The sequence below is a fragment of the Hyperoodon ampullatus genome (genome assembly GCF_949752795.1).
Source record: "Hyperoodon ampullatus genome assembly, chromosome: 3".
Taxonomy (NCBI): Eukaryota; Metazoa; Chordata; class Mammalia; order Artiodactyla; family Ziphiidae; genus Hyperoodon; species Hyperoodon ampullatus.
The window spans coordinates 150,122,382-150,145,444 of NC_136916.1; the positions used below are offsets into that span (position 1 = coordinate 150,122,382).

General features: G+C 39.7%; 1 protein-coding gene across 1 annotated transcript in view; it reads left to right on the plus strand.

Annotated features, from left to right (window-relative positions):
- The window catches only part of RGS6 (regulator of G protein signaling 6), a gene marked incomplete at both ends in the record, with an annotated part of 552,225 nt that overhangs the window by 368,047 nt on the left and 161,115 nt on the right, over positions 1-23,063 (plus strand). Inside the window, one exon of the mRNA XM_079699184.1 lies at positions 17,910-18,009. Within this exon, the coding sequence (XP_079555310.1) occupies positions 17,910-18,009 (100 nt within the window). The remainder of the gene's footprint in view (positions 1-17,909; positions 18,010-23,063) is intronic.

Consider the following 23,063-nt stretch of genomic DNA (forward strand, 5'->3'; position numbering starts at 1 on the left):
GTATTTATCCGCAGGAGAACCATGAGACTCAAAACCCAAAACAGAATCCTTGTTGCTGTCCCTCTGGCAGCACAAGCCAGGGTTGTCATGGGCCCCACCCAGCAGTGTCCGGCAGGACCCCAGGTTGCTGAGGTCAGTGTTGGGGCGCCCTCAGGAATGGAGGAATTACATGAAGTGAGCAGTGTAAATGCACCTCCTTCAGCATGGCTCCCTTGGGGACTGTTCCCCTTTTTCCTTAGGCTCACTTAAAATCCTCAAGGTGAACGTGGAAGAAAGGGACCCTCCTATCTGGTTTCCCAGCACCTGGCACCTAGTGAGTGCTCAAATATATTTGGCATAAGTGATGATTCACCTCCTGTTTCCCCTTTAGGACTCTTACCTGGTTTTACCTGTATAGCATTGAGGGGGGGGTCCACACACTGGTTTGTCTCAGGGGTGACTCTCCTGTGCTCACTGGAGCAGTTGGGGACATCAAACATGAAGAATGATATCACCAAAGAAGACAATGCCCCAGGAAGAAAAGTAACCAGATCAGCAGTGGTGGGGCTGCCGTCTGAGGAAACGGTGAAAAGAATGGGTCCCTCAGGACAGGTGGGGAGGGGCCAGATGAAACCACAGGCACAGAATCAGAGTCAGCTGGACTGAGGGGTGGCCAGCAGGATCGCCCTCCCCTTCAGAGGGAAGGGTAGTGGTGTCATCACCAACCACAGTGAGATGTTTAGCAGCAGGAAGTGGTGCCACCCCGGGTTCTTCTGAGCGTGGACGGCAGTGGTTCTGAGCAAAGCAGACAGGGGCCCTGGGGGGCAGGCAGCTGGGCAGTCTGTGGGCACCCCTGTCAGAAGAGGTGTGGACAGAGTGAGAGGGGAGCCTGGGGGTGACCTGGCCTCAGGGGCAGACCTACGTTTTCTTTTTACTTCTCTAAAGCTTCTCCAGGCGTTCTGGTGTTTCCAATTGCTGAGCAAATTTCACTCTAGCCCTTCTTGTTCCATCTGGAAATGCTCTTCTCTTTGAAACCCTGGGAGACTGTGAAGGGCTAGTTCTCTCATCTCCCTGAGATTAAGGGATGAGTATTCCCTGTTTTAAGGGATGACTGTTATCCTCTCTGTTTTCTATTTCCATTCAATGGAGCCCAGGTACGGAAGACCAGGGCTCATCTTCAAAGATGAGAACTGTCTCTTCTCTCCAGAAAGTTCCATTCTAGAGGGAAAGAAGCAGAACTTCAGTAACAGAAAATAAGTCCTAAGTGGAGGCATATAGCACTTACCATTGGAGCAGAGGGAGAAACACCATATTCTGGATCTTGCCTCACATCCTTTGAATGGAAAAAAGGAATAAAAAATATAGACATTCATTCTGTTTATCCATTCTGTATATCATAGCTCACATCTGCTAGCCCCCAACCTCCTGCCCCATCCCTCCCCAACCTCCTCCCTCTTGGCAACCACAAGTCTGTTCTCTATGTCCGTGAGTCTGTTTCTGTTTCTTAGATAGGTTCTATATAAGCTATTGCATGTAGAATGGATAAACAACAAGGTCCAACTGTATAGTACAGGGAACTATATTCAATATCCTATGATAAACCATAATGGAAAAGAATATTTTTAAAAAGAATGTATATATGTATAACTGAATCACTTTGCTGTACAGCAGAAATTAACACAACAATGTAAGTAAAATATACTGCAATAAAAAATATTTTTCAATAAAAAATATATACATAATGCATATGTACACATGTGCTGGAAAGATCAAGTGACATTTCCTAGAGGAGGAGCTTTGAGCAGGGCCTGGGAGCGTGATGAGGATTCAGGTGGGTTTACAATGGTGGACGAATCATTGCATGAGCAAGGATAGAATGCAGAGAAGTGTTTGCAGATAAGTGTGTCCAGGAAGCAAAAGGGTTTGGGGAACTGATGCTGGAAAGGTAGTTTGATGTCAAATCATAGAGGACCTTGAATTCCATCGTAGGAACCTTGGCATTTATTTTGTCACAGTAGGGAGCCACAGCAGGTGTTTGAGGAGATTATTTACATACATGATTCCAAGCCCGCAAATTCGCTCCAGTGGTCAGTTCAGTTGTTCAGCTTGGAGTAGGGGAAGGTGTTGACGAAGAGTCAGAAAGGATGAGTGATTCCAGAGTCCAGGGTGTCCCTGGGGTCAAGGTCTTATGTTTCTTGCTCCCCTCCAGGAGGAAAAATATGTCGTAAGATTCTAGGACACTGAAGGGACCAATTTTCTTTGGAAACAAAGATATTGACCTCTTTCCAGCATTAAGGGAAAGGTGATGTACCTGTTAAACTAGATTATTTCTGTAGGAACTTAAATATATGAAAGGCTTCATGTTCAAATTTGGAGCATTTTATGGTGCCGGCCTAATTATTTGGGTTGTGTTGCTGCATGATATTCCTTGTCCAATTCTCCTTGGTAGGCTAGATTGAGGAATGTGGCAAGGGAAAATCTGGGATGGGAAATAAAAAAGGATGTTTGTTTTTGCATGTGTGGAATGTGGTGTTGTTGTTAATTAGTGGGCTGTGACCCATTTGAGAAGCTCCTGGAAACAACTTCTGAACCACCCATCTAATTGTTCCCAGCAGACCAAAAACTGAAGCATTTAAAATGTCATGGAAGAAATTACTTCGGGATATAGATAGACATCTTCCCTGTCATCATCCTTGACACCTTCCCCAAGCAGAAGGCCGCCATTCATGGCTGACAATTGGTTTGGCTGTTAAACTGTTCAGAAAAAGCCGAGAGCAGTGGAGTCTGGGAAAATCTACCTACTTCCTCCCCAGGAGGAGAAAATAGTAATCAGTTTTGCAAACAAGACAGAATCCTGTTTTTTCCAAACATTTAGTCTTGAGTAGGGGTCACTGTTACTACTGTAAAAAATTACCACAATTTTAATGGTTTAACCCAACATAAATTTGCTGTTTTGCAGGTGTGGGGCTCAGAAGTCTGAAATGGGCCTTTCTGTGCTAAAATCAAGGTGTTGGCAGGACTACATACCTTTTTGAAGGCTCTAGAGGACAATCTGTTTCCTTCCCTTTTCTGGCTTCTAGAAGCCTCCCACATCCCTTGGATTGTGGCCCCTCCCTCCATCTTCAAAGCCAGCAAAGTCCCATTTCTCTGATCCTTTTTCTGTGGTCACATCTCTCTCTCACTGACAGCACCTGGGAAAAGTCCTTGTCTTTCAAGGACTCATGTGATTAGACTAAGCCCAGCTGGATAATGCGGGATAACCACTCCATCTCAAAGCCCTAAACCCATTACATTTGCAATGTCTCTTTTGCCATGTAAGGCAATATATTCACAGGTTCTAAAAAAGATGTGGACATCTTTTCTGGGGGGCGGTGGGGGCGAATGGGCATTTTTCTGCCTCCCACACTGTGTATTAAACTTTTTTTTTTTTTTTTTTTTTGCAGTACGCGGGCCTCTCACTGTTGTGGCCTCTCTGGTGGCGGAGCACAGGCTCCGGACACACAGGCTCAGCGGCCATGGCTCACGGGCCCCGCTGCTCCGCGGCATGTGGGATCCTCCCGGACCGAGGCATGAACCCATGTCCTCTGCATTGGCCGGCGGACTCTCAACCACTGTGTCACCAGGGAAGCCACTGTGTATTAAACTTTTAAACACAAGATGTGGCCCCATCTTCTGCATCTCCTTCCTCTCAGCTAAAGTCTTAGGTGAACCGAGGCCTCCCTGGGAGCTACTGTGGCACTGGTGTAGTGACTCTGGGAGCCGGCTCTGGAGCAAGACTGCCTGGGTTTCTTACCAATAATCTCATTATTCAAGTCTCATTTGGCCTTGGACAGTTTACCTTTCCTAAGTATCACTGTGTTTATCTGTTCCCAATAAGAAGCAGATAGCAAACTCAATTAGAGTAATTTGAGAAAATAATAAAGAGATTTTAGGTCCTCTGACATTGCTAGAATGTTTCATTGGTCGGTATTCATTTTCCTCATTTGCCTTGTATCTGATCTTCTGCAGTCAAAGATTCCTTGTTTGGCTTGCCCAAAAGACCTGCTCCACATATTTGCAAACAAACAGATTCTTCTACAGGAGAGACAATGCCTTCTAAGGCATGACTGTTGCAGCCAAGCTCAGGGGAAAGTCATTTCCCCTAAAGTATCATCAACAAGCCACTTGTCCACTGACATAGAACATCATTCTTGCCTGCTTTTCTCTTCAGTTAAATGGGGAACAATGTTTTCCATAAAAGTAATTTATGAAGCACTACATATGGTAATAGTAAAACCATGAAAATGGGACTTCCCTGGTGGCACAGTGGTTAAGAATCCGCCTGCCAATTCAGGAGATATGGGTTCTAGCCCAGGTCCAGGAAGATCCCACATGCCACGGAACAGCTAAGCCTGTGTGCCACAACTACTGAGCCTGCACTCTAGAGCCCGTGAGCCACAGCTACTGAGCCCACGTGCTACAACTACTGAAGCCCGCACACCTAGAGCCCATGCTCCACAACAAGAGAAGCCACCGCAGTGAGAAGCCCGCACACTGCAACGAAGAGTAGACCCCGCTCGCCGTAACTAGAGAAAGCCCGCATGCAGCAACAAAGACCCAACGCAACCAAAAATAAATAAATAAGCTTAAAAAATTTATTTAAAAAAAAACATAAAAATAAGCTTCCAGGAGACAAAGCAAATAATGCTGCTTCATCCTTCTAGCCTGGCACTGCCCCTGGGTGATGTCAGGCTCAGTCCATTGGGGAACTGGCTCCTAGCTCGACTGGTACTTAGGTGCCTATTTAGCAATTCCTTGAACACTGTTGCTAAGGTTCATGGAATCTTGAGATTTATGTTTATTTAATGCATTTCCAAAGCAGAATGATCTTAAAAATGTAAATACCAAATTTACTTTAAATGGCAGATATCACTACCCCTAAATCCCTGATATATTAAGTATCCCATTCAATGCTAGATTCCAAGATAAAGTTCTTTAAGAATATAGTACTCACATCATTCATTCATTCATTCATTTACTGATGCACTCATTCATTTACTGATGCATACATTCGATTATTAATTCAATAAATATTTACTGAGCGCCCACAATTAGGATTAAATGGTGAGCAAAACCATTTATTCTAAAGAGAAATACAAGTATGAATTAAAGTGATAATTGATAGAGAGAAAAGATAGAGGGTTCTATAAGAGCTTATAACAGAAGCACCGAGAAACCATTGACAGATTTTAAGTTAAAGGATCAAATTTTTCCTTTAAGAGCATCAACAGGCTGCATGTAGAGAACAGATCGGAGAAAAATCAAGATCTGCCTAACCATCCTTCATGAATGGTCTTTAATACAGTGTCTTTGTGGCAGAGAGTGTTACTTGGTTAACCCAACCCCATTTCCATTCTCCTATTCCCATACTTCCATGTGGTGTAGAGGCTGGAAAAGCTAATTACCCTCTTCCCAGCTTCCTTTGCAACCACATGTAGCCATGTGACCCTGTTCTGGCCAATGAGACTAGAACAGAGATCTGTTGGGATCTTCTGGGAAGGAATATACTTTTCCAGATAAAAGGAACAAGTACAGCTGTACCAACACTCCTTGCTTCTTCCCACCTTTCTTCTTCTTTAACATAGAAGTGATGTCTAGAGCTGTGATAGCTATCTGGAAACTGTGAAGGAAAAGCCAAGATGGTGATTCATATAGAATTGAGTAACTGCGGTAATGCCAACAGCCACCCACATGGATATTACTTGTTACGGGGGGTAAATCATCCCTCACGTTTGAATTTTGGATTTTTAAAAATTTTTTATTGAGGTACAGTTGGTTTACAATGTTGTATAAGTTTCTGGTGTACAGCAAAGTGATTCAATTTTATATATATAACTATATATGTATATATTGTTTTTCAGATTCTTTTCCATTATAGATTATTACAAGATATGGAATATAGTTCCCTGTACTACACAGTAAGACATTGTTGTTTATCTGTTTTACATATAGTAGTGAGTGTATGTTAATTCCATACTCCTAATTTATCCTTCCTCCCCTCTTTTCCCTTTTGTAACCATGTTTGTTTTCTATGTCAGTGAGTCTGTTTCTGTTTTGCATGTAAGATCATTTGTATCATATTTTAGATTCCACATATAGGTGATATCATATGATATTTGTCTTTCTCTGTCTGACTTACTTAGTATGATAATCTCTAGGTCCACCTGTGTTGCTGCAAATGACATTATTTCATTCTTTTTATGGCTGAATAATATTCCATTGTATATATGTTATGACATCTACTTTATCCGTTCATCTGTCAGTGGACATTTAGGTTGCTTCTTTGTCTTGGCTATTGTAAATAGTGCTGCTATGAACATAGGGGTATATGTATCTTTTTTTAATTTGTTTTTTTATACAGCAGGTTTTTATTAGTTATCCATTTTATACATATTAGTGTATACATGTCAATCCCAATCTCCCAATTTATCACACCACCACCCCCCTGCCGCTTTCCTCCCTTGGTGTCCAACGTTTGTTCTCTACATCTGTGTCTCTATTTCTTCCCTGCAAACTGGTTCATCTGTACCATTTTTCTAGGTTCCACAAAAATGCGTTAATATACAATATTTGTTTTTCTCTTTCTGACTTGCTTCACTCTGTATGACAGTCTCTAGATCCATCCATGTCTCTACAAATGACCCAATTTCGTTCCTTTTTATGGCTGAGTAATATTCCATTGTATATATATACCACATCTTCTTTATCCATTCATCTGTTGATGGGCATTTAGGTTGCTTCCATGACCTGGCTATTGTAAATAGTGCTGCGATGTACATTGGGGTGAATGTATTTTTTTGAATTATGGTTTCCTCTGGGTATATGCCCAGTAGTGGGATTGCTGAGTGATATGGTAATTCTATTTTTAGTTTTTTAAGGAACCTCCATACTGTTCTCCACAGTGGCTGTATCAATTTACATTCCTACCAACAGTGCAAGAGGGTTCCCTTTTCTCCACACCCTCTCCAGCATTTGTTGTTTGTAGATTTTCTGATGATGCCCATTCTAACTGGTGTGAGGTGATACCTCATTGTAGATTTGATTTGTATTTCTCTAATAATTAGTGATGTTGAGCAGCTTTTCATGTGCTTCTTGGCCATCTGTATGTCTTCTTTGGAGAAATGTCTATTTAGGTCTTCTACCCATTTTTTGATTGGGTTGTTTTTTTTTTTAATATTGACCTGCATGAGCTCTTTATATATTTTGGAGATTAATCCTTTGTCCATTGATTCGTTTGCAAATATTTTCTCCCATTCTGAGTGTTGTCTTTTTGTCTTGTTTGTAGTTTCCTTTGCTTTGCAAAAGCTTTTAAGTTTCATTAGGTCCCATTTGTTTTTATTTCCATTACTCTAGGAGGTGGATCAAAAAAGATCTTGCTGTGATTTATGTCAAAGAGTGTTCTGCCTATGTTTTCCTCTAAGAGTTTTATAGTGTCCGGTCTTACATTTAGGTCTCTAATGCATTTTGAGTTTATTTTTGTGTATGGTGTTAGGGAGTGTTCTAATTTCATTCTTTTACATGTAGCTGTCCAGTTTTCCCAGCACCTCTTAGGAAGAGACTGTCTTTTCTCCATTGTGTATCCTTGCCTACTTTGTCATAGATTAGTTGACCATAGGTGTGTGGGTTTATCTCTGAGCTTTCTATCCTGTTCCATTGATCTATATTTCTGTTTTTGTGCCAGTACCATATTGTCTTGATTACTGTAGCTTTGTAGTATAGTCTGAAGTCAGGGAGTCTGATTCCTCCAGCTCCGTTTTTTTCCCTCAAGACTGCTTTGGCTATTCGGTGACTCTTGTGTCTCCATACAAATTTTAAGATTTTTTGTTCTAGTTCTGTAAAAATTGCCATTGGTAATTTAATAGGGATTGCCTTGAATCTGTAGATTGCTTTGGGTAGTATAGTCATTTTCACAATATTGATTCTTCCAATCCAAGAACATGGTATATCTCTCCATCTGTTGCTATCATCTTTAATTTCTTTCATCAGTGTCTTATAGTTTTCTATATACAGGTCTTTTGTCTCCTTAGGTAGGTTTATTCCTATGTATTTTATTATTTTTGTTGCAGTGGTAAATGGGAGTGTTTCCTTAATTTCTCTTTCAGATTTTTCTCATTAGTGTATAGGAATGCAAGAGATTTCTGTGCATTAATTTTATATCCTGCAACTTTACCAAATTCATTGATGAGCTCTAGTAGTTTTCTGGCAGTATCTTTAGGATTCTCTATGTATAGTATCATGTCGTCTCCAAACAGTGACAGTTTTACTTTTTCTTTTCCAATTTTTATTTCTTTTTCTTCTCTGATTGCCATGGCTAGGACTTCCAAATCTATGTTGAATAATAGTGGTGAGAGTGGACATCCTTGTCTTGTTCCTTATCTTAGAGGAGATGCTTTCAGTTTTTCACCATTGAGAATGATGTTTGCTGTGGGTTTGTCGTATATGGCATTTATTATGTTGAGGTAGGTTCCCTCTGTGTCCACTTTCTGCAGAGTTTTTATCATAAATGGGTGTTGAATTTTGTCAAAAGCTTTTTCTGCATCTATTGAGATGATCATATGGATTCTATTCTTCAATTTGTTATTATGGTGTATCACATTGATTGATTTGCGTATATTGAAGAATCCTTGCATCCCTGAGATAAATCCCACTTGATCATGGTGTATGATCCTCTTAATGTGTTGTTGGATGCTGTTTGCTTGTATTTTGTTGAGGATTTTTGTATCTATATTCATCGGTGATATTGGTCTGTAATTTTCTTTTTTTGTAGTATCTTTGTCTGGTTTTGGTATCTGGGTGATGGTGGCCTCTTAGAATGAGTTTGGGAGTGTTCCTTTCTCTGCAATTTTTGGGAAGAGTTTGAGAAGGATGGGTGTTAGCTGTTCTCTAAATGTTTGATAGAATTCACCTGTGAAGCCGTCTGGTCCTGGACTTTTGTTTGTTGGAAGATTTTTAATCACAGTTTCAATTTCATTACTTGTGATTGTTCTGTTCATATTTTCTATTTCTTCCTGGTTCAGTCTTGGAAGGTTATAGCTTTCTAAGAATTTGTCCATTTCTTCCAGGTTGTCCATTTTATTGGCATAGAGTTGCTTGTAGTAGTCTCTTAGGATGCTTTGTATTTTTGCAGTGTCTGTTGTAACTTCTCCTTTTTCATTTCTAATTTTATTGATTTGAGTCCTCTCCCTCTTTTTCTTGATGAGTCTTTTTCTTTTTGAGATGATGAGTCCTCTCCCTCTTTTTCTTGATGAGTCTGGCTAATGGTTTTTCAATTTTATTTATCTTCTCAAAGAACCAGCTTTTAGTTCTCTTGATCTTTGCTATTGTTTTCTTTGTTTCTATTTCATTTATTTCTGCTCTGATCTTTATGATTTCTTTCCTTCTACTAACTTTGAACCCAAAGTTGTTTGTTCTCCTTTCTCTAGTTCCTTTAGGTGTAAGCTTAGATTGTTTATTTGAGATATGTCTTGTTTCTTGAGGTAGGCTTGTGTTGCTATAAACTTCCCTCTTAGAACTGCTTTTGCTGCATCCCGTAGGTTTTGGGTTGCCGTGTTTTCATTGTCATTTGTCTCTAGGTACTTTTGAATTTCCTCTTTGATTTCTTCAGTGATCTCTTGGTTATTTAGTAACGTATTGTTTAGCCCCCATGTGTTTGTGTTTTTTACGTTTTTTTCCCTGTAATTGATTTCTAATCTCATAACATTGTGGTCAGAAAAGATACTTGATATGATTTCAGTTTTCTTAAATTTACTGAGGCTTGATTTGTGACCCAAGATGTGATCTATCCTGGAGAATGTTCCATGTACACTTGAGAAGAAAGTGTAATCTGCTGTTTTTGGATGGAATGTCCTCTAAATATCAATTACATCTATCTGGTCTATTGTGTCATTTAAAACTTGTGTTTCTTTATTAATTTTCTGTTTGGATGATCTGTCCACTGGTGTAAGTGAGGTGTTAAAGTCCCCCACTATTATTATGTTACTGTCGATTTCCTCTTTTATAGCTGTTAGCAGTTGCCTTATGTATTGAGGTTCTCCTATGTTGGGTCCATATATATTTATAATTGTTATGTCTTCTTCTTGGATTGATCCCTTGATCATTATGTAGTGTCCTTCCTTGTCTCTTGTAACATTCTTTATTTTAAAGTCTATCTTCTCTGATACGAGTATTGCTACTCCAGCTTTCTTTTGATTTCCATTTGAATGGAATATCTTTTTCCATCCCCTCACTTTCAATCTGTATGTGTCCCTAGGTCTGAAGTGGGTCTCTTGTAGACAGCATATATATGGGTCTTGTTTTTGTATCCATTCAGCAACCCTGTATTTTGGTTGGAGCATTTAATACATTCACCTTTAAGGTAATTATCTATATGTATGTTCCTATTACCATTTTCTTAATTGTTATGGGTTTGTTTTTGTAGGTCCTTTTCTTCTCTTGTGTTTCCCACTTAGAGAAGTTCCTTTAGCATTTGTTGTAGAGCTGGTTTGGTGGTGCTGATTTCTCTTAGCTTTTGCTTGTCTGTAAAGCTTTTGATTTCTCTGTTGAATCTGAATGAGATCCTTGCCAGGTAGAGTAATCTTGGTTGTAGGTTCTTCCCTTTCATCACTTTAAATATATCATGCCACTCCCTTCTGGTTTGTAGAGTTTCTGCTGAGAAATCAGCTGTTAACCTTATGGGAGTTCCCTTGTATGTTATTTGTCATTTTTCCCTTGTTGCTTTCCATAATTTTTCTTTGTTTTTAATTTTTGTTAGTTTGATTACTGTGTGTCTCAGCATGTTTCTCCTTGCATTTATCCTTCATGGGACTCTCTGTGCTTCCTGGATTTGAGTGGCTATTTCCTTTCCCATGTTAGGGAAGTTTTCAACTATAATCTCTTCAGATATTTTCTCGGGCCCTTTCTCTCTCTCTTCTCCTTCTGGGACCCCTATAATGCGAATGTTGTTGCGTTTAATGTTGTCCCAGAGGTCTCTTAGGCTGTCTTCATTTCTTTACATTCTTTTTTCTTTATTTTGTTGCATGGCAGTGAATTCCACCATTCTGTCTTCCAGGTCACTTATCCGTTCTTCTGCCTCAGTTATTCTGCTACTGATTCCTTCTAGTGTATTTTTTATTTCAGTTATTGTATTGTTCACCTCTGTTTGTTTGTTCTTTAATTCTTCTAGGTCTTTGTTAAGCATTTCTTGCACCTTCTCAATCTTTGCCTCCATTCTTTTTCCGAGGTCCTGGATCATCTTCACTGTCATTATTCTCAATTCTTTTTCTGGAAGGTTGCCTATCTCCACTTCATTTAGTTGTTTTTCTGGGGTTTTATCTTGTTCCTTCATCTGGTACATAGCCTTCTGCCTTTTCATCTTGTCTATATTTCTGTGAATGTGGTTTTTGTTCCACAGGCTGTAGGATTGTAGTTCTTCTTGCTTCTGCTGTCTTCCCTCTGGTGAATGAGGCTATCTCATATGACAATATTTTTATGTTACTTTATAAGTTTACCTGCACACTCCAGAACTCCACACTCCAGAGGCCCTCCTTTTCACACACTGCCTCTCCCCTTCCGCACCATGTATCTTTTTAAATTATAGTTTTATCCAGATATATGCCCAGGGGTAGGATTGCAAGATCATATGGTAGCTCTATTTTTAGTTTTTTAAGGAACCTCCATACTACTCTGAGTTTGGATTTTTTTAAACTTTCTATCAAAAGCATTCTAGGCTGATACAGTGATTCAAAAGTAAGTTTAACTGAATACATATTAGCACGCATTGCAATCATTGTCATAGCTAGCACAAGGAATCTCAAAAGTTTGCTCCTGACATTGAAATCAGTCTTTTGAATGGGATGGAGGAAAAGGGTGGAAGTCTTGATGGTTCCCCCTCTGAGGGTCTCTGAAAGTGGTATTCCTTAGTGTTTCTAGCTTCTTTGGAACTCATACTTGGCTCTGCTGTCTCCAACACAGCCTACATCCCTGAGTCTTTCTGAAATTTATTAGTCCATGATGAAGAGGAACAGATTCTCTCTTTTACCTACTTTTTGTAACCATAGAAACTAAATCAGTGCCTGGCACTTTGTAGATGCTCATTTAAATGTCCACTAAACCAGTAAGTGAAGCTGAAGACATTTAAATGTTGAGAATAGCAGTGTGCGGTGTTTTAAACAATAAAAGTGAGAAATGGCCTGATCTTATGGAACACATATGGGACAGACCATACTCAGTGAAGCATGCCCATTTTGGATTAAGAAATATGATTATCATTTGCCAGCTCTGATTCCTGCCTCTGAGCTGATAAGATGTGTCCAAAGATTCATTTTCACTCATTCGCAGACACCAAAACAGAAGCGGTTTTTAAATAATGCAGGAGCTGAAGTAACAGTCATTAGTAGCTAGAAATAGGCAACTGATTGCTAAGTCAAGATGAAATGCTTCAATAAAAAAGACCTTCATGCCTGAGGCATACTCTGCCTTCTTTGCTGAAGTTGTGGTGGATTTTTTTTTAATAATGGCAACATAGTTTGCCTATTCTTGATGTTTTCTAATCTTCCACTGAGGAAAGATTGGAGGAGCTAAATAAATTAGTTAACAGATAATTAATTTACACAAACAAAACTGATATTGGCTCTTAGTCATTTCTGTTAGGCATGCCATCTATCCAAACAGAGATGGAGCTGGGCAAGAAAGGGCAGTGTCAAGGCCTCTTTGGATCATGTCTCTGTCTGACTTCTGATGCCATCTGTCTGAAATGATTTCTAAAAACATCAAAAATCCCTGGTCCTGCCCAGCACCTTTCCCCCACCTTGCACTGCTCAGCACTGGGAAGCGTTCTGCATGGATCCACCTGGCAGATGGGCAGAATGGTAACCCAGGGGCCTGATGGCTGGTCCTATTCCTTCCTTGAAGACACAGCTTTGTGTTTGTCAAATCAGAGAAGTCTCTCATGTTTTAGAACTAGAAATCTTAGTTTAGCAACCAGAGCTATCGCTGTAGAGATGAGGGAAGTGAAGTCCAGAGAGGTTAAGTAGCTTGTCCAAGGTCAACACAGCAAAACAGTGAAGCTGAGGCTGACATTTCTCTTGGGCCTCAGACCAGTGTTCTTCCTACTGTGCTTCTGTGGCTTCAGTTTGTAAAGGGAGGATTGCTTCTCCCCACTCCTCTCTTATACCCCGTGGCTCTTTCAGTGAATTATGTCTACTGTCCTCATAATATTCCTCATTTCAAAGAAAACACACTCTATGGTATAGTGCTTTCCATTTTTCCTGCTGTTTGGAAGGATGTTTTACCTGCTTGTCAGTGCTGAGCTCTGAGCTCCTTAGAGAAGGGCGTTTGGTTGTTGTGAGCCATCCAGGCAGAACTGGCCGAGCTGGCCACGTGGTTTCTCCGCATCACTTGGCTGTCAGATAAGGGCCACCTGCTTATTGATTGGCACAGTGTAACTTAGGTTCAATATGCTCCCTGATGACACAGAACTTCAGGGAATTGATGTTGCTCTTCTCCAGGAACAAAAGGTACCAGAAGTTAGATGGAACTGAACAGTCAAGAAAACAAAAGTATATACCTCCCATCTCCCTGTTCCCAACCCAGGAGCTGTGATCTGCCAATAGAGGATAATTCCAACCAAGCCCCTGGGACAAAGAGAGAAAATGCTGAGCAACCAGACATCAACAGTCATTGGGCCAAAATAAACCTTGAGATGGTTGAGAATCTGATTGTCTGGATCAATCTCTCTTTTTTCTCCTTTATCCTCTTAGGACTGAACTAAACGTTCCCTTCAATGTAAACAGTATTAAGTGCCTTGTGTCTAAAAAGCATGTTGGCAGGCACTGGTTGAGGATAAAAGATGAATCTTAGATTTAGTAGACAGAGCTTGGGCATTGGAGACAGGAAGACTTGGGTAAGAATCCTGGCTTTGCCACTTAATAGCTGTGTGTCCTTGGATAAATGACTTAACCTTTCTGAGCCTTAATTTCAATATCTTGTTAAATAAGTTTTAAGACTGAGAAAAGTATCAGATAATTGATTTTAAACACCTAGGACAGTATTGATCATAACATAGATGTTCTGAAAATGTTTGTCATTATAATTTATATAAGCTCGTGGGAGCCCACTTTTGATCTTTTGGTAGGTCTGTACTCTTAGCATTTCTCCGGAAACCATGAAAAAAGTTTCAGAGACATTATTAGCTGATGTCACAGTGGACCATGCTATGGAATCAAACTCAGCTATCACAAATTTGCCTGACATAATGTTGGTAGAATAAACCCTAAGAATTTATAAGCACATGGTGAATGGTGTAGATGGAATTTCTGCATTCTTTAAAAGGGTTGGATTCTAGGATGCCCTACCTCTAAGGTTTATTGATTATTTGTTGTGGCTTCATCAATTTTGACAAATGCATTTTTTTTCAGAGCTCTGTGTATCAGTCAGCTATAGCCACAATTTTTCTGCATAGCAAATCACTCCAAACTCAGTGGCATACAAAAATAAGCATGCATTTCTCACTCATGAGTCTGCAGGTCAGCTGAGTTTTGACTGTCTAGCTATGGGTTGGGTCCCTTCTGCTCTAGAGGTCTCTCACCTTCCTTGGAACAACAACTATCTGATGCAGGAGGGCCAGGGAAGTGGGTAAGTATCACCATCCAGGTACATTGAAAGCCTCTGCTCACATCACATTCAATAACATCGCCTTAGCCAGGCAAGTCACATGGCTAAGCCCCAAAGTCAAGAAGCAGACTTTCCGCCCACCATGAGGCCAGAACAAGGATCTGGGTGTCTGTTAATTCTGGGGAGGAGTCAAGAATTGGGGATCAATGAAACATTTTTCTACACCTCTGATGCTGTAAACTATTGCTAGAATGTTATCCCCTTTCTGGTCATTTAAGGAGATTGTCCTTTGGATCTAGCTGTAACCTCTGACAAGTGATCTACCTCTTGGTACGTTGTGGGCCAACATAAGAGGATAGGTCTTCTTCTTTTTTTTTTTTTTGCATTATGCGGGGCTCTCACTGTTGTGGCCTCTCCCGTGGCGGAGCGCAGGCTCCAGATGCGCAGGCTCAGCAGCCATGGCTCACGGGCCCAGCTGCTCCGCGGCATGTGGGATCTTCCCGGACCGGGGCACGAACCCGTGTCCCCTGCATCGGCAGGCGGACTCTCAACCACTGCGCCACCAGGGAAGCCCCGGTCTTCTTCTTTAGTAGACAGGTCCTTTTAAGATTCAATGGTGTGATAAAGCAACGAAACAGAGCAGAGGAAAAAACAATCATGGAGATGTCCTCTGTCAGTTTTTTTTTTTTTTTTTTTTTTTTGCGGTATGTGGGCCTCTCACTGTTGTGACCTCTCCCCTTGTGGGGCACAGGCTCCAGACGCGCAGGCTCAGCGGCCATGGCTCACGGGCCCAGCCGCTCCGTGGCATGTGGGATCTTCCCAGACTGGGGCATGAACCCGTGTCCCCTGCATCGGCAGGCGGACTCTCAACCACTGCGCCACCAGGGAAGCCCGCTCTGTCAGTTTTTAAATCCAGTCCACATCAGAACAGACTGGAACTTTTACCAACTAATGTCAAGTCAGGGGTCTAACTGAATTGAAATATTGGCTTTCCTCCAATTCCCAGTGATTTTCAGGCCATTTCATAAAAAGCAGCAATGTAACTGATACTTCTGGTTTCACATAGCACACTAGATCAAAAACATAGACTACTTTGAAAATCTGATCATTTTTCTAGGAATAACTCTCCTTGACTATCAATAAGTAATAAATACTCAAACTACTCTGAATCGTTGCATTGAGTTTAGAGGACAAAAGTTGGGGCTCTAGTTGAGACTATTAACAAGAATGTGAATGAAAATCCTCCTTATCCTGTCGTCTAACAGAACACAGGTCTTCAGAGAATGACCCTTTTTCCTGGTGTGATATATTCAACCACTGCCTAAGGGCAGGGAGCTTAAGATTCTTTCTCACTATCAGTTCTTCTCTGGGAAACCAAGAAATATCCAGGGGAGAATGGTCTTCCTGCTTGGCTGCTACTCTGAGACTCTTACTGGGTGACAGAGCACCCCAGGGTTTAGAAGCCTGATCTCTGGGATATGTGGCTGGATTCAAGCTCAGATCCATCACTGGGTAGCTGTGTGACCTTGGGAAGGTGGTTTAATCTCTGTGGTGTCACTGATGCTGCTCACAGATGGTCCCCTTCCCTCTCTTCCTGGCACCCAGAAGACTGGACCCCCTGGTTCCTTTGTGGTTGGGTGGTGACTCATCCTGTCCAAAGAAATGTGATATTATTATAGTAACGTCTGGGCTATAACATGCAATAACTCATGCAAGAGTCTCCAGAATTCTCTCTTGTCTCTCTAACAAAATGAGCAACAACATTCAAGATGGTGGCTACTCCGTCAGCCTCGGTCCCAGGGTAACTACAATGAACAGAGTCCTGGTGATCTCTGATAGACTTGTAGCATGAGAGAAAAATAAACTTGGTTACATTAAACCATTGTGATTTTGAGGGTTATTTGTTACCACAGCTTAACTTAGTCTACCCTGATTGATACACCTCACTAAATCTCAGCTTCTTTATCTGAAAACGAGCATAATAGTGGAATCTAGGCTATGAAGTAATCATGGGAATTAAATAGGATAATATGTCTATAGTACTTAGAATCGTACCTACATAATAAATTCTTAATATATTTTGGCTATTATATATTATCATTATTATTATGTTATATCTTATGCTAACTTTGTCTCTAACAAGTTACCTATTTCTTTCAAATAAGTTGTTAGTCATGTGATTTGAGAAACTCACTTACCCACAAATTGCTATACTAGTACATTAGACTAGGGGAACTCCAGCTTTAAATTTCTAGACTTAAAATTATGTGACTCTACTCTGGAAGCACTCAGAGAATCCATCCTGGTGTTTCAAATACATTCTATTGCTTAGGGGAACAAAATATGTGATAAAACTAAGCACTATCTTCTTCCCTTTTCCAGTTGCCCTTCCCTACCACTCAACAAACAAAAAGATCTATGTCCGTTTTACAGGTTGCTCTGTATCCTATTCCGAAGATTTCTGCCCAGGAAATTACATCTGGCTTGTAAATTCTCAGCTAGATTGGTTTCCCAGTTTAGGCACCTACATTCTTGGTAGTCCATCTCCTCTCTCTGTTCTGTTTTCAGTCTATGTACACAGTATCTTGTCTCGTCAATACAATTTCACCGGGCTCCAAGCCGTAGCCCACCATGGTCTTTCTCATCATAGTGTGGTCTTCTCTAGTCCAAAAGGAGAGAATCCTGTTCTTGTTCCATCTTAGTCCTGGGTAGAGGTGACCCCCCTCATGCCACCACTCACAACCATGAGACTTGTCCTCCAACTTCTCCAGATCAGCACTTTCCATATCTTGAGTTATACTCTTTATTTTTTCCCCTATGTGACTCTGGCTGAATCCTTCTCTGGTCCCAAAGGCAGCCCTGCCTATATTTCTAACAGCAGTATGTTAATATGTTAGGTTAAACTATAGGAAATTGCCATTTTTAGGTTGAATGTGGCAATTTCATATGGTTCAACCTATATATAAACCCAATTTAAGAAAGAGGAGGAATTTCATCACATACATATTGAATTGCATGTTGGATCCAATCCTATCAAGAATTTCTTTCTCCTTACTTGCTGAAATGGGGGCAAGTGGTTGTTCTTACAGACCATGCTTTATGCTATTTATATATAACCGCCTGGCCTCCCTATCCCCAGCACTTGGCTCATAGCAGATCCTGCTACTAAGTTTATTGACTAAGGCAGAGGCTTTTCCTAATATCTCTTATTGGCATCCATGTTCCCATATTTTGGCTATTTATAAAGGTACTGTTTACTGTTACTTTGTGAGATACAATAACACTTCTTTAATCTCTTTCAGATTGAAGACATCATTACAAAGATGCAAGATGACAAGACAGGTGGTGTGCCTATCAGAACAGTCAAGAGCTTTCTCTCCAAAATCCCCAGTGTTGTCACAGGTAAATGTTCTCCTTACAAGATGTTGATGGCAACAAGAAAGTGTTGCTGAGTGTTTCATAGCCTTGACTGTGACCTGGGAGGTGTCTAATAGTTTGTGAATAGCAAAGATGATATGTTAACTGTGCTTCTTATATAAAGTCAAGTTCTGATCCTGGTTTCTAGGAAGAAGCTACTGTTTGCCAGTCATTAAGAATGGTCTAACCATGACTAGCCTATGGTTGAGGCTTCTGGAAAGAAACAAACTCATTAATAAACTGGCTAGCCCATCAACCATTTGGCCTATGGGGTGTACACAAGCACAGAAATATTAAAGAAATTATTTTAGTTTTAAACAAGCTTTAAAAAAAAGTCTTATATTCAAATTCTACAAAATGCTTTAAAGTGTTTTAACTCATTGTACTTGAACTCTTGAAAGAAGTGGTTTTAAAATGTTTTTCTGCATTACTTTGGGGTTTTTGTGTGTTTTCTATGCTCAAATATCTCTTTAAAAATTGTTAATTGTGAAATCTATCAAACACATCGGTATAGTTTCAAGAAGAATAGAACAGGTCACATGTACCACCATGCCGCTTCATAAAGAACACATCTTCGGTACAGTAGAGCCTCTAGGGAACGTAGTGGATGGCATCTACCTCCTTTTCCACCAGAGGAACCACTATCTACGTTTATATTAAACAAATTGTTGCTTTTCCTCACAATTTTTCCACATAGGTGTGTTATCCCTTACTATCCAAACCAATAACCAAATAAATTAAGATAAAATTTTAGATGATTCCCTAACTATCAAAATCTGGTTATTTGCTTTCCCATTTGGGGGAAACAAAAGGACTAAGTTTCTACTTCACACCTATAGAATGGCTAAAATAAAAATCCTGACAATACCAAGTGTCAGTGAGGTTATGGAGCAACTGGAACTCTCATATGCTGTTGGTGGGAAGGTAAAATGATGCAGCTACTCTGGAAGTTTCTTACAAGGTTAAACATGTCCTTACCATGTGACCTAGCAATCCCACTCCTAGGTACTTATCCAAGAGAAATGAAAACTTGCCTTCAGACAAATACTTGTCAATATTCATAGCAACTTTATTCCTCATCTTTGAAGACTGGAAACAACCCAAATGTCCTTCAGTGGGTGAATGAATAAACAGACTGTGGTACATCCATATCCAGCAATAAAAAGGAGAGAACTATTGATGTATGCACCAACTTGGATTAATCTCGAAGTCATTTGTCTGAATGAAAAAAATCCATCTCAGAAGGTTAGATACTATATGAATCCATTTGTAGGACATTCTAAAAAATAAACAAACCAAAAAAAAATCTATAGTGATAGAGAACGGATCAATAGTTACCAGGGATTGGGAGTTGGGGGAGTTATGGAGTGACAGAACAGTTCTGTATTCTGATTGTGTTAGTGGTGGTGACATGAATCTATACATAGGTCAAGATTCATAGAACAGCACACCAAAAAAAAAAAGCGTCAATATACTATATGTTACTTTAAGAAATAAATGTGCTCAGTTGAGGTACCTGTAAGTATCCCAACTTATTATTCAGACTGTCACTGTCTGAACTCAAGTACCAAGTAGGTTTGGATAATGAAAGATGCTTGCATTCTTAGTATTCTCTCATTCTGAAATTTATATAAATGGAATTATACCCTAATATTGGCTAGTATATATTATATTTTTTCACCCATTTCTGGATTTTGCTTGAAAAAATGTTGTTCAGGATTTTGTATCTATTTTCATGGGCAAGATTGGTCTGTTATTTACCCTCCTTGCTGGTTTTGGTACCAAATTTATGCTAGTTTCAGTACCAAATTTATGCTAGTTTCGTAAGATGAACAATGGTATATATCTCTTTCACTGACATTGTGGTGTTCTCTGAAAAATAATTTTACCTTTAATCTAGCTTTCAGGTGTTTATTTCAATTATTCTATTTTTATTTATTAAAGTGCCATCTGGTTCTTCTTTCAGTATGCCTGGTCATTCATTCAACGAATATTTACTGGGTATTTACCATTTTCTAAGCATTGTTGGGCACTGGGGATTCAGAAGTAAATTAAACAGGTCAGAATTTCTGCTCTCATGGAATTTAGATTCTAGTAGAGGAGATAACAAAATAAATAAGGAAAATTTGAAGAATTTCCATAGTGTTAAAGACCAATGAAGAAAATAAGTATGAAAAAGGGATAGGAGTGTTAAAATTTTGGAACTAGTGGCCAAGCAAGAACTTCCTGAGAAGGTAACATTTGAGTAAAGATGGACGGAGATGAGGGGTTGCATTATGTGGATATTGAGGGAACAAACATTCCCGAAAGCCAGTGCTAAAACTCCAAGGCAGGCGTGTTCCTGGTGTTTTGAGGAACTAAGAAGAGGGAACTAGAATAGAGTGAAGAAAAGAAAGGATAATAGAGATGAAGTCAGAGTGATAATGGTGAGCTAGATCGTGTAGCTTCTTGGTCATTATAAGGCCCCCGGAGGACTTTGAGCATGGGGTGACATGCTCTGACTTATATTTCAACAGGATCACTCTATTGCTTTCTACATACTCTAGGGAGTTGGGAGGTTAAGTACCAGATAGGAGGCTATTGTAAAAATGCTGACTCAGACTAGGCTGTCAGCATTGGAGATATGTGAAGTGGTCAGATTCCAGTTCAAGCTTAAAGGCAGAATAGTATTTGGGGATAGATCTGATGTAGAATATGAGAGAAAGAGAGGAATTGATGATGACTCCACACTTTTGGGCTTGAGTGACTAGGAGAACAGAGTTGCCATTAAGTTCAATGACAAAGACTGTGAATGGGGCAGGGGGGTTGTTTGTTTGTTTAGCTAAAGTGTAAGAAATCAAAAAAATATATTTTTATTTTTTAATTGAAGTACAGTTGATTTACAATGTTGTGTTAGCTTCAGGTGTACAGCAAAGTGATTCAGTTATACATATATATGTATATTCTTTTCCCTTATAGGTTATTACAAAATATTGAGTTCCCTGTGCTATACAGTAGGTCCTTGTTGGTAATCTATTTTATATACAGTAGTGTGTATATGTTAATCTCAAACTCCTAATTTATCTCTCCCCACCCTTTCCCCTTTAGTAACCATAAATTTGTTTTCTATGTCTGTGGGTCTATTTCTGTTTTGTAAATAAGTTCATTTGTATCATTTTTTTTTAGATTCCACATGTAAGCAATATTATATGATATTTGTCTTTCTCTATGTGGCTTACTTCACTTTGTATGATAATCACTGGGTCCATCCATGATGCTGCAAATGATTATTTCATTTTTTTATGGCTGAGTAATATTCCATTGTGTATGTATGTGTATGTGTGTGTATATATATATATATACCATATCTTCTTTATCCATTCATCTGTCAGTGGACACTTAGGTTGCTTCCATGTCTTGACAATTGCAAATAGTGCTGCAATGAATATTGGGGTGCATGTATGCTTTTGAATTATAGTTTTATCTAGATATATGCCCAGGAGTAGGATTGCAGGATCATATGGTAACTCTATTTTTAGTTTTTTAAGGAACCTCCATACTGTTCTCCATAGTGGCTGCACCAATTTACATTCCCACCAGCAGTATAGGAGGGTTCCTTTTACTCCACACCCTATCTATCATTTATTATTTGTAGACTTTTTGATGATGGCCATTCTGCCCAGTGTGAGGTGATACTTCATTGTAGTTTTGATTTTCATTTTTCTAATAATTAGTGATGTTGAGCATCTTTTCATGTGCCTCATGGCCATATGTATGTCTTCTTTGGAGAAATGCCTATTCAGATTTTCTGCACACTTTTTGATTGGTTTGTTTGTTTTTTTGATATTGAGTGGTATGAGCTGTTTGTGTATTTTGGAAATTAATCCCTTGTCAGTCGCATCATTTGCAAATATTTTCTCCATTCAGTAGGTTGTCTTTTCATTTTGCTTATGGTTTCCTTTGCTGTGCAAAAGCTTTTAAGTTTAATTAGGTACCATTTGTTTATTTTTGTTTTTATTTCCATTATTCTAGGAGATGGATCCAAAAAGATATTGCTGCAATTTATGTCAGAGAGTGTTCTGCCTATGTTTTCTTCTAGGAGTTTTACAATATCTGGTCTTAAATTTAGGTCTTTAATCCATTTTGAGTTTATTTTTGTATATGGTGTTAGAGAACGTCCTAATTTCATTCTTTTACATGTAGCTGTTCAGTTTTCCCAGCACCACTTATTGAAGAGACTGTCTTTTCTCCATTGTATATCCTTGCCTGCTTTGTTGTGGATTAATTGACCATAAGTGCATGGGTTTATTTCTGGGCTTTCTAACCTGCTCCGTCTATATGTCTGTTTTTGAAAAAACTTCATTTTTAGACATGTCAAATTTTAGGGACCTATTATACATTCAACTGGAAATAACAAATAGGCACTTGGGTTTGTGGATCTAGATTGTTCAGGGAGAGTCTGAGCTGGGACATAAGTCATTGGCATATGGATGGTATTTAAAGCCATGGAATTAATGAGCTCACCAAGGGAGTGAGTGTAGGTAGAAAACATAGTCCAAGTCCTAAAACTTGGGATACTCTAGTATATAGAGGACATGGAGAAAAGAAGAAATCAACAAAACAAATTGAGAAAGAGTAGCTGGAGACAAGGAATATCAGGAGGATATGGTTTCTTGGAAGCCAGATTTTCTAGAAAGTATTTCAAGGAAGAGTAGATTTGATCTACTATATCAAATGTAACTGATAGTCAAGTAAGATAAGGACTGAGAATTGACCACTGAATTTAGCAACATTGACTTCACTGCTGACCTTGATAAGTTCGTGTTCCATGAAGCATTGAGAGCAAAAAGCCTTACTGGAGTGGGTTCAAGTCAGAATGGGAGGAGAGTGAGTTGAGGTGAATATTATTAGCCTTCGTAAGAGTTTTCCTTAAAAGGAAGAAGTGCAGGGCTTCCCAGGTGGCGCAGTGGTTGAGAGTCTGCCTGCCGATGCAGGGGACACGGGTTCGTGCCCCGGTCCGGGAAGATCCCACATGCTGCGGAGCGGCTGGGCCCGTGAGC